Genomic DNA, 12,465 nt, shown 5'->3' with positions numbered 1-12,465 from the left:
ATAGAGCATATAATTAAGTTATGTTGTATCATTTTCTACTACTTCTAGGTTGCATAGTTATGCTTCAGATATTCAGGTAGTATAATGTTCAGGTAAATTTAACTTATTCTTTAACTTTGAAAATATTATGTATTTCTTTCTTTCTTTTTTTAAAAAAATTTTTTGGCTGCACTGCGTGGCATGTGGGATCTTAGTTCCCCAACCAGGGATTGAACACATGTCCCATGCAGTGGCAGCGTGGAGTCTTAACCACTGGACCACTAGGGAAGTCCTAAAAGTATATATTTCTTATAGTAACTTGGAAAAATGTCTATTATTTGTCCATAATCTTGTCAGACATATAGAAAATCCTCTTAATGATTTTTAAGTGCACAATGGCTGGATTTCTAATATACTTGATAAAGTTATCAACTTTTGATTTCTTCAGTAAAGTGATTATTAACTTCTGACTGCACTTTCTTGACTGTAAAATTAATATCTTTTTTTTTAACTTTGGGTTTATTTATTTATTTATTTATTTATTTATTTATTTATGGCTGTGTTGGGTCTTCGTTTCTGTGGGAGGACTTTCTCTAGTTGCGGCAAGTGGGGGCCACTCTTCATTGCGGTGCACGGGCCTCTCATTATCGCGGCCTCTCTTGTTGTGGAGCACAGGCTCCAGATGCGCAGGCTCAGTAATTGTGGCTCACGGGCCTAGTTGCTCCGCGGCATGTGGGATCTTCCCAGACCAGGGCTCGAACCCGTGTCCCCTGCATTGGCAGGCAGAGTCTCAACCACTGTGCCACCAGGGAAGCCCTAAAATTAATATCTTATATTAGGTTAAATTTCTAGAAAGCATAGCACTCTTGCTAAATTCTCTTTTGGAATGAGATTTTAATCTATAAGTGTGACAGTGTTCCCAAACTGCTTTTTTTGGACTTAGAAATCCTCTTGATTAGCAAATACACAAAGAATTGTCACTTTTAGGTATACTTATTTTTTAGTGCTTAGAGTACCCAGCAGTAGATCTTTAGAAAAGGAAGATGTGAAATTATTTTGCGTTGCGCTTACAACTGTCCAATCTTTGAATTGACGAATATTTGAGTCCCTGTTATGAAGTTCTTCATTTTCAATACTCTTTTACTTATATTTTAGTTACGAGATCTACATAGGATATCTGCATCTACATCTCCCATAACTCAACAATGAGTTAAAGAGTAGGGATTCAGAGATTGGAGGAAGAAAATAAAGAGGAGGCATGGAAAGGGCATCCTCAGTAGATAGAGGAGCCTGAGCAGAAAAAGTCAGTAGTCAGCCTTTTGTGTGATGGTTTTGAAACTGGATATTCTAAGCAAAGAAGTTTTATTTAAAGAGAAGATCTTATGTTCAAAAAATTAACTTAGGTTATATTTTATCAAATTATTGTCGCTGTGCTTAAAATACCAACATTAATGATGAAAGCTAAAATTCAGATGCTTAGTATGTGCTAGGCACTTAGCTGCAGCATGACCCTATTACATGACAGTTGGGTTTTTTTTTTTTTTTTTTTTTACATGACAGTTTGATCGCATTGTGTTATCTAATCTTGCCAACAACCTGTGAGGTAGGTGATATTGATTTGATTTTATAGATGGGAAAATAGGAGCTGAGGAAATTAAAAATTATCCAGGGTGACGTAGCTGTTAAGTGGCAGACCTAAGATTTAAATCCAGGTCTTTCTTCAGAACTTCCATGATACATCAGGAGAAATTAATTCCAAAGTATAAGATAACCAAATAATGAACTGTGCGTAGTTAAACTTCTGTAAGCTCACTTCACCTGAAATCTAATGAAAAGGGTCTGTAAACAGATTTTTTTTTTTCTTAGTTTTTGGGCATATATTTAGGCATGGAAACATTTGTGTGCATGTTTTGCCTAGCAGACATACTTTAAGCTAGGAGTTAAATCTTTTAGAAGCTTTGGAAATAGTATGCACATTTGAAAATAATATACATGAATTCTGATGTCATGACTTTGTGCATACGTAGGTCATTCTATTATGAATCAGGAAATATGAAACACTGGAAGGATGTTGTTTCACTGGTTTCTGTGTATAACAAATGAGCCTTCCAGAACAAGATTATAGAAAAGCACATTGAAATAAATGATGTGATTTAATGGGTGTCACTCATGGTTTAGCAGAACGGCTAACTGTTGTCAGCTGCAGCAAGCTATCTAATTTCACAGAAGCGATTTTCTAGCTTTTGATTATAATCTGGATAGAACAAAAACAATAAGCAACTGGGATGATTTCTTGTGGACGATTGTAGGGGAAAAAATTATCCTTGAATTATTCATTTTAATGCCTATGGAGACAGGGAAAATGGTTTGAAGATTAGTGTAAATGGTTTGAAGAAAGGATTAGTGTAAAGTTAGAGAAAATGTGAAGTTTAGGAAATATAGAAATGGAAATTAAATATATTTTACAAAAATTAATTTTGAAATCAAAAAATAAAGCTCCTGCTTACATGTGTTTCACCATCTTTGCTGCCTGTTTATTTTACAGACTGACAGAGGATCCAGGACCATGTTTACTTTTTAGTTTGTAATAGCTCTTGGCATAAAGATAGTTTACTTTCTTTCTTTTTTTTTTAACACAAACAGAAGAAAAATATTACAAGTTAATGACAGATTACTTGAAATTATAATGACAAGTAATTACTTGAAATTATAATAAAAAAGAAAAAGCTTTAGGAATAAACTTTTCCTGTTATGATTTTGTTAAGCTTAATATAAGTACAGTAAAATTTTATTTTGTTGTAGTAGTCAAAGGATGTTTTCAAGTAATAATTATTACTTATAACTGGTATTCATTGGTACTTAATGTATTCCAGAAGAAATGCCAAGTATTCTACATGCATTTTTCTCATTTAATTCTCATAACACTCTTAAGTAGAAGGTACTGTTATATTATGTTCGATAGATGAGGAAACTGACGAGAAATGAGAAACTTGCTCAGCTAGTAAGATGTGGAGCTCAGATTTCAACGGTATTATTCCAAAGCCTGTGTTTTTCCCTATTAATGCACCTGAATGATATTAACTTCTAGAATAGCTTTTTGAGAAGGTTATGTTTTATGTTGAGTTGGCTTGATGAAACCAAATTTAAAGTCTTTTCTAATATTACAATTCGAAAAAGGTACGTTTTTTGCTTTTGTGGGATGACATATACTCAGCTATTTTTGAGGTTTTTCACTACTGTTGAATTTATCCCTTTGATTAATTTTTTTATCTCAGTTAAAATTCATTTTCCATTTCTGACTAGTATATATCTTACACTTCAACCTTTTATGTTTACAGTGTTTTGTCTCCTACATACGTTCAGTGTATCTGATGAAGGATAAAGAAGTATTTGATGTGAGCAAGTTACCTATACCTGAATATGCCCTGTAAGTATTCATATTATAGTTTTGCTTGTGAATCCTTAAAGTTAGAGGGAATTTGTTTGAAACCTGGTTCTGAGAGTCTTAGTTTAAACCACTCTGCCTTACCTTAAAAGAATCTGTTGAAGATTTGCAGAGAAAAAGATTATATAAACTGTAGAAAACTTATTGAGCATTCAGTTCAGTCAGGATTTTCAGTCAGGAAGAAGTTTCTTACTTGTAAGTATGAATTCCTGAAAGTTACACTGGCAGTTTCCTGTAGTTTGGGCTTGAAGGAGATGGAGAGCAATTGACAAGCGTTCTTTGAAATCTTTAAATGTCTGTAGTCCTCTTGTTTTCTAAAAAGCTGGCTTGGTTTACTATAGTTCTTTTTATGCTTTGGATGCAAGTCTCTTTGTCAGTTCTTCCCTTCTTTTAGATTGGTTTCCCATGCTGCTTATTGCCTGGATATTCTTTGTGTCTTGGTGTTTCTTACAGGTGCTCACAGTTACCATGGCAAAATGTCTCTCTTTAGTAATTGTGGTTACTATTATATGAAAATGGAACTCTTGGTCTTGTTTTGGCTTAGTATTTGAAGGATTTTTTTCCTAACCTTTTCAGGTATAAAGGAGGAGCATCTGTTTTTCAATGGGGTCCCACCTGTGGGAAAAGCATTGACAAAATCCTATAGAAGCACCCTTAAGGTTACTCATACTTTGAATGTCAGATTGAAATCTCCTAGTCTGTGATGAAATATATACTTTCAAAGCAAGGTCTGTGTATTTGGCCTGCTTTCCAGGAATTCGAGTACCTTTACCTTTAAGTTGAGTCTAATAAAAACTTGTATCCGAGTGAGCTGCTGTTTTCCATTCTTCATGTTAGATTGCAAGTTCAGTATAACAGGTAATTTGTCAGTTGTAACATTTTAGAGCCATTTAATTTGCTAGATAACAAAGTAAGGTCACTGACTTTTTGTTTAGGTAATGGATGGAAAATCACATGCCATGGATAACATGTTTTTGTTTGCTTATCTCTTTACGAATTTTACAATTTCTGAATATGATTCATGGTTTAGGTTATTAGCTGATTTTTGTACTTTATGAAGTTCTATCCTGGTTTCCTGGTTTTCTCATTGACACAGTTGAGATATTAGCAAAGAGGAGAGGCAAAGGTCTTTTAATGCTGCAGGGCCATATTTAGGGGACATTTTGTTGCCACAGATGCCAGTAAATCTCATCTGTTTACAGTTGAAGACCTTTGCTTTTTATTGGTGATGCTTAGGGAAGCAGAAAGTTAAATTCTGAGCCTCAATTACTGGTACAGTTTAACTTGGTGTTTTAATTTAATTTTTGTGGATTTTAGATGTATAATTTCCTTGATCTATAATTTCCTTTAGAAGCCTTTGATACCTAAAACAGTGCTATGTATGTAGGATAAAATAAAGGTTTAAAAAACGATTTTACTGAAGAAATATGCTTTATTTATTTATTTATATTAGTAAAATACTTTTTTAAAAATTAAAGAAATATGTTTTAAATACCTAATATGTCTAGTTCATTGAGCTAGGCATTAAAATTATAGATGTATGGTTATGTACTTCTACCTTAAAGGAGGTCCAAGTTTAGTAGCAGAGAAAGACATGTAAACGTAACTGTAATACACTGAGAGAAATGCTCTGATGCGTACTGAGTTTGTGATCCTAACTGTATCCCCTATAACAGTAATAATGACAAGTGCTCAGTAGTGGCTGCGTGTGTGCTAGGCACTCTTTTAGATGCATTGCCTCCGTGAACTCATTTTATTTTTATAATGACCCTACAATGTAGGTGCTCTTGTCATGCCATTTTGCAAATGAGAGAACTGAGGTATAGAGAGGTTTAATAATGTCCTTTGATCATACAGCTAATAGGTGACAGAGCCAGGATTTTAACCTCAACAGTTCTATTTATGAGTCCAGGTTTTACAACCACACCTCTCAGTTTCTGTGAAGTGTGTCTTATAGGAAAAAGGCAGTCGGTCCATTTTCTAATGTTAGCTTTTTATTACAGCAGACCTTGCTTTAAGAGTTTCTTTTCAATCCATTTGTGGGAACTTAGAAGCTGGGAAAGACCTGACCATAAAGTAAATCTTGATCTTAGAAGGAGAAAATAAGATTTTTTTTTTCTTTTTTGGTCTCAAGTTTAAAAATCCTTTTTTATAGAAGTGATTGTGCCACATTTTGTGTGTTAGAAGGGAGGATGATAATATTTGAGTGCATTCGTTGCAGAGAACTGTGTTTGGTTCTTTCATGGTCATGTCTTTTCCAGCTTTAGTATTTATATTTTACAAAGTATTTTCATATAGTTAGTACATCAGATATTTAAAACAACTGTGAGATAGGCCTGGTAGGTATTGTTATCTCACATTTGAGAAAGCTGAGGCTGAGAGAGTTATACTAGAAATAGGCAGATCTAGTAGTTGCACTGTTTCCTTGTTTCTGGTCTCATACCCTTTATTTTGGTAACCGTGTTACCGTCTTAATGGAAAATGGGGTATCTCCAATATTTTCTGACAGGTATTCATTATCTTTTAGATCACCTAACGTGTCAAGATTGAGGTGTATCTCAGAGGAACATTTTCTTAAAAAAAAAGTTCCAAAAATCTCAACTCCTGAGAAACCATTTCATAATAAACTCATAAACACACCATCAGTGTACTGAGGTAACTGTTTTCATTTGCTCATATTTAAGGTCTCTTGGTCTTGCTGTGGCACCACGGGTAAGATTTCTTCAGAGAATGCAAAAACAACCCAGCAAAGAACTGGTAGTGAGCCGAGATAATAAAGTAATTGAGCCAAGGACTCTCTCCCTCACCAATGATGAAGTGGAAGAATTTAGAGCCTACTTCAATGAGAAAATGTCTATTCTCCACAAAAGTGGGAAAATAGCAGAAGGGACAGAGTACAGACTGGCTCGTGGTATTAGTGATGAAGAGGAAGAAGAGAAAGAATGTGAAGAAGAAATGGAAGAGAAACTGGGAAAAACAAAAGGGTCTCAACCTCAATCTGTCCCTAGCAACAAAGAGTCACAGAAGAACAGAGAAGTTCCTGTGCAGTTCTTGAACAGAGATGATGATGAGGAGGACGATGGCCTCAATGCTGACTTCTTGAAGGTGAAGAGGCACAATGTGTTTGGGTTGGATCTTAAAGAGAATAAAACATTACAGGTAAGTTTACCCCTAGTGGAGGATCTTCTGTTATTTCCTACCACTTCTTACCACGTGCTTCTTGTTGCCTTTGGGGAACTATGGGAAAATAACCAGGAGAACTTTGTAGAATGACTTTCTATGCTGTGAACTCTCCCTCCTTCTCCATCTTTAAAGATGGAATAAGTGCTAAAGAATTCTCATTTTTCATAACTTTGGGAATTCTAAGAGGTTGACAGCTTTAATCTTTTCATTTATTGGTTTTCTGATGCATGTTTTAAAAAGTAGCCAGAGTCATGATTATAACATTAAGTAATAAGGTGATGGGGTTTTGTGGTTTATGATGTGAGGATCCTTCATTGTGATTCGTAGTATACTACTTTCTGATTTAAATAATTACAAATATTCCTTACAACAATTCGATTGCTCTAAACTTTTAATGAGACATTTGGTTTTGGGCACCAATCCAGAATCTTAAAAAGAAAGCCAGCACTTCTATTTAAAGGCCGCTTATGAAGGTTTATTAAGTTTCACATAGGTCCTTTGTTTCTCACTAGGCACCTGCTAGGAGGAATAAAAGAGATAATCCAGGTAAAGCACCTGTTTCCTGGGGTACTTGTAGGTGCACAGTAAATATGTTTCTCCACCCTTCCCTTATTTTTGTTTTAATTTTGTATGCCTTATTCTTGATCATTTCTTTGGAGAGAATTGAATGAAAAATGAACCTGAACTCTTATTTTTTATACGATTCTAAGAGTCACAATAGGAAATATTAAATTTTGAACTATGAAACTTGGATAGGTGTTTTTTTAAGTAACTAAATAAAAATTTTAAAAGTAGCAAACATACTTAGTGAGTGCATTTTCTAAACATTATCTCATTTGGTCCTTGAATAACCCTATAGGTAGGTACTCTATCATTATACAAGTAAGAGGAAAAAAACGGAGATACAGAGATAATAAAATAGTGAGGTGCACAATTAGTTATTGCCAAAGTTGGAGTTTGAATCTAGGTATTCTCACTCTAATATTCATATATTGACCAATAATCTGTTTTTTTGAAGTCTGATTTAGGTTTCCTCTTACGTTTTCTTCTGGACTCTTTATAGTTTTAGCACTTGAGTTTAGGGCTAGTGTTCATTTCAATTTAATTTTTGTGTATGGTGTGAGGTAAGGGTTGAGGTTCCAATGCCTCCCTCCCCACATGTGGATGTCCAGTTGAACCAGTACTGTTTTCTGAAATTACTGTCCTTTCTCCATTCTAGTTACCTTGACTCTTTGTTGAAAGTTAGTTGACCATGTACGTGTAGGTCTCTGTGTTGACTCACTTGGTTTTATACAGTTATCCTTTCATAAATAACACTGGTGTCGATTAGTATAGCTTTATGGTAAATCTCAAGTCAGATAGTGTTAGTCTTCCAACTTGATATTTTAAAAAATTGTGAGCATTTTTAGACCATTGCATTTCCATGTAAGTTTTTGAATCCGCTAGTTAATATTTACAAAAAGTCTTTTCATATTTTCATTGAGATTGCATTGAATCTATAAATCTATTTGGGGAGAATTAACAATATTGACTCTTCCGATTCATGAATATGACATATCTTTCCATTTATCTAGGCCTTCTTTAATATCTTTTAGCATTTTTTAATAATTTTAAGTGTGTGCGTCTTACCACATATTTTGTTAGATCCATCTCTTACTATTTTATAGTTTTCAATGCTATTATAAATACTTCAGAAATTCAGTTTCTTATTTTTTGTTGCTAGAATATAAAAGTACAGTTTTGCATACCAGTCATTCTAAACAGTCCTGTTAAGTTCTTGTGGAGGTTTTTTGAGATTCTTTGGAGTTTTCTTTAGATCTTCTCTGTAGCTGGTCATGGTATTTGTGAATAAAGGTAGTTTCATTTCTTCCTTTCCAATCTGTGTGTCTTTTATTTCATTTTCTTACTTGATTACACTGTATGTTGAACAGCAGTAGTGAGAATGGACATCATTGTCTTGTTCTTATCTTAGGGAGGGGAAACATTCAGTCCTTTACCATTACATCCGATGTTAGCTGTAGGTTTTTTGTAAATGCTTTTAACGGGTTGAGGAAGTTCATTCTATTTCTGGATGGTTTAGTGTTTTTATCAGAAATGGATGGTGAATTTTGTCAGATGCTTTTTCTGCAACTCTCAGGGTGAACATAGAGTTGTTGTTATTTATTCTGTCAGCACACTGATTTTTCTAATGTTGAACCAACCTTAAATTCCTATGATAAACCTCACTCATTCGTGATGTGCTTTCCTTTATCTATTACAGGACTCTATTTGCTAATATTTTGTTAAGGGTCTTTGCTTCTGTGTTCATAAGGGATATTGGCTCGTAGTTTTCCTGTAATGACTTTGAGGACATGACATGTTTTAAAAGCTTTAGATACATTTTGCCAAACTGTCCTGCAGAGAGGTCATATTGATCATTGTCTCACTGGCTTTATGTCCGTGCCCATTTACTAACACCAACACCGAATAGCCACATGTTTTTACTGTTTTGAAACAAACAATTAATAAGAAATTCAAACTTACTATTTGAATTTATTTTTCCTTTATTCTGTTACTGAACATTGTTCATTTATTTATCCATTGTATAATTTCTGTGTGTGTATTGCTTGTTTTCCTCTCTCTGTTCTTCTCTTATGATATTGGTGTCTTTCCTGTCGATTTGCAAGATGTCCTTAAACTTTAATTACTATTCCTGGCTTTTAATTATTTTATAGCTCCCACCACATTTTTTGCCTGCCTTCCTTACTGGATTTTGAATTTCCTGAAATTATTGTCTTACTGACCAGTGTGTGTTCACGGCTTGATACAGTGTCTAGGACCTAGTGCAGATTTCACAAATGTTTCATGAATGAATAAGTGAATCACGCATATCTTCTTTCACTTTGATAGTTTTGTTTGCTGTGAATTATGTAGAATTCATATATGTAGAGTATATTCTTTGAAATCTATATTTTGAAACTAAGTATGATTTGCCTGATTGACTTAACAATAATTCAGAAGGTATTGTTGAATTTTCTATAAACATGAGCAGAAATGACTTATTTATTTGACTTGAATGATATACCTGTGTAGGCCAAGCTTTGTAATTTAGATAGTAAATAAAAATACCTAATAATAATGATGTAAAATTCTGCTAACTAAGAATACGTTTGCATAGCATACTATAAAAAGTTCTGTCTTTAAAATACCTGCTTTTTTTTTTTTTTTAACCATAACAAACAGGAAGTATTATGGTGTTTGTGTCAAATGTGAGGGAACTTTTGGGGCAGTTACAGGATTTTTAAGAAGCCAATAAAGTAATGTTTTTCTGTATCTTCCTGCACATTTCCTAGTACTATACACAAAAAGTAGAGTTAAAATTATTGGCTCTTCAGCTGAAATAGAAATAGAAAGGCTTGTCAACTTTACCTGTTAATTTGCCTTTGAATTTTCAAAATCAATACTTATTTGTACTCAGATAATCATTTTGTTGTTGTTGTTGTTCTTTATCATGTTTTCAAGGCATTTGGTTTGGAGTGTGATTTTGTATCCACAATCTCAACTTGACTTTCCTATTTAGCCTTTGTTTTGGCATTTTATATTTTCGTATTGCATTGCAGCCATCACTCACTGGAAGCTGTTATTTTCTTTTATTACCTGTTTTTAAGGATGGACCTGACAAAGTAAAGAAAACCAAACAAACCTTACACAAAATGGGAAATAATACTATCATTTACATGTGTAAATGAATCTGTTCTTCTTGAGAGATTAAGTATTGGGTTGGCTGAAAAGTTCGTTTGGGTTTTTCCACAACATCTTATGGAAAAACCTGGATGAACTTCTTGGCCAACCCAAAACTTTTTCAGACACTGCTGCCTTTGTTCAAATATTTTTGTTGCTCCTGTTTTAGAATTTTCTTGAGGGACAGCATACCAGGCATGCAAGGGAACTGGTTTCATTACCTCTATCACAGGCTGTTCTCTTTGTCTTGTTATCTTTTTCCTCATTTCTTGCTCCCTTGGAGCAGTTGTAGAACTCAATTGAGACTTGGAGTCAGTGGAACGCATTGGATTACAGATTACATGGAATTTGTTTATCGTATCATTATCATTAATAAAATAATATGTTTTTTGGTATTTTACCATATACCAGTGCTTTCCTTGCAAGTATTCATTTTATCCTCATGACAGGAAAGGTAGATGCTATTATTTAAAATTTCAGAGACTTTTAAGTGACTTTTCCAAGGTTACAGTGGTGGAGTTAGTACTCCAGTCTATCCCTGATGTCAGATCACATTCTCTTTCTCTTTTATCCTGTTGCCTACCGTCATTTGTGTGTGGTTTACTTTCTGTAAACGGTAGTGCCAGTGTAATTGACAGCACTGTAGATAATTTTGGGCTACCCATTGTGTGCAGACACTTTGAATACAGAATTGATAAGTTTACCTCTTTAGACTTGGGCATAAATGGAGAAGAGAGGTACTGAGTGCGAGGAGCAAGTGATATCTTCTGGAAGACTGCCCTGTCACAGTTCTTTTCCATTTGACAGGTTCAGGGCATTGACAGAGAAACAGATCTCCTTAGCATTGGAGACGGAGTCATGAGTGATGGAGCCATGAAAGAAATGGGCGGGAGAGAGCACACTTGGGCTGATTAGGCACCACGGTAGTAAGAGAAGGTTGGTTGACCTCCCACCATAGGGAAGGGACTTTTGTTTTGCCTTGCTTTCTTGGCTGTTGGGTGTCTAGAAAGTTAGCTTCCCGAGAGACAGTGTTAGAGAAGAGTGTGAATATATAATTAAAATGTTGAAATTGAAAATGATTTTAAAACATGTTCTTAAATAATGAGAAGGAAATCTCTAAGCAAATACTTTTCTCTCTCATATTTTACAGTTGTTTAGAAATGAGACTGATAGGTGGATTCCATTTTAGCTCAGCAAGTGTCCTTTTAAGGCTTTCTCAACGGTAAACATAGATCAGTCTTAGTTAAGATTTGAATGATACTCATAAATTATTCCTTGTCCTTAGAGCTGAATCTATATTCTGTTTACATTTTAATTTTATATTTTGGCACAAAATTCTTAGTATTTTAAGAACTCACTGTTGGTGGTAAAACATAGGTTAGCTAACTTTATTATTAAATTGTTGCTTATGAGTATTCTCCTATAAGTATATTAGAAGTTCTGCATCAAGATTCCGATATTTGGGAGCTGGGATTTTTCTGCCTCTTGTCTCCTCTCCTTTTCCCTTTCACTCCCTTCTCGCTTTCTTTTTTTTCTCCTCCCAGCAGAGATTACTGAGTGCCTACAAGGTGCCAGGGACTGTGCTAGGTTCTTAGTAAGTTTCAGAGCCTTATACTTTAGTTAACCTAGCAGATTTTTAAACCAAAAATTCAGTACAGAATCCTAGATTTCTGTTCATTTATTGATTCTTTTTTTTTTAAAATGAAATGCGAAGTTGTTTTTTTTTTCTTTTTAAATTATTTATTTATTTATTTATTTAATTTATTTATGGCTGTGTTGGGTCTTAGTTTCTGCGCGAGGGCTTTCTCTAGCCACGGCAAGTGGGGACCACTCTTCATCGCGGTGCGCGGGCCTCTCATTATCGCGGCCTCTCTTGTTGCGGAGCACAGGCTCCAGACGCGCAGGCTCAGTAATTGTGGCTCACGGGCCTAGTTGCTCTGCGGCATGTGGGATCTTCCCAGACCAGGGCTCGAACCCGTGTCCCCTGCATTGGCAGGCAGATTCTCAACCACTGCGCCACCAGGGAAGCCCCTCATTTATTGATTCTTGAAACCAAATGTCTTAAAGTGTTAACATTGGCACCACAGTAGAGAAGACATCCTGAGGGAAGTTGAGCCTTAAAGAATGGATATGAGTTA

At 34.8% G+C, this 12,465-nt stretch overlaps 1 protein-coding gene across 1 annotated transcript in view; it reads left to right on the top strand.

Moving 5' to 3' along the window:
* The window catches only part of DDX10 (DEAD-box helicase 10), a 251,244-nt gene that overhangs the window by 43,807 nt on the left and 194,972 nt on the right, over positions 1-12,465 (top strand). Inside the window, exons 12-13 of the mRNA XM_057553611.1 lie at positions 3,318-3,406; positions 6,109-6,583. Of these exons, the coding sequence (XP_057409594.1) occupies positions 3,318-3,406; positions 6,109-6,583 (564 nt within the window). The remainder of the gene's footprint in view (positions 1-3,317; positions 3,407-6,108; positions 6,584-12,465) is intronic.

Source organism: Balaenoptera acutorostrata, chromosome 9, assembly GCF_949987535.1.
Source record: "Balaenoptera acutorostrata chromosome 9, mBalAcu1.1, whole genome shotgun sequence".
Taxonomy (NCBI): Eukaryota; Metazoa; Chordata; class Mammalia; order Artiodactyla; family Balaenopteridae; genus Balaenoptera; species Balaenoptera acutorostrata.
This window is presented reverse-complemented; position numbering and strand designations above follow the sequence as displayed.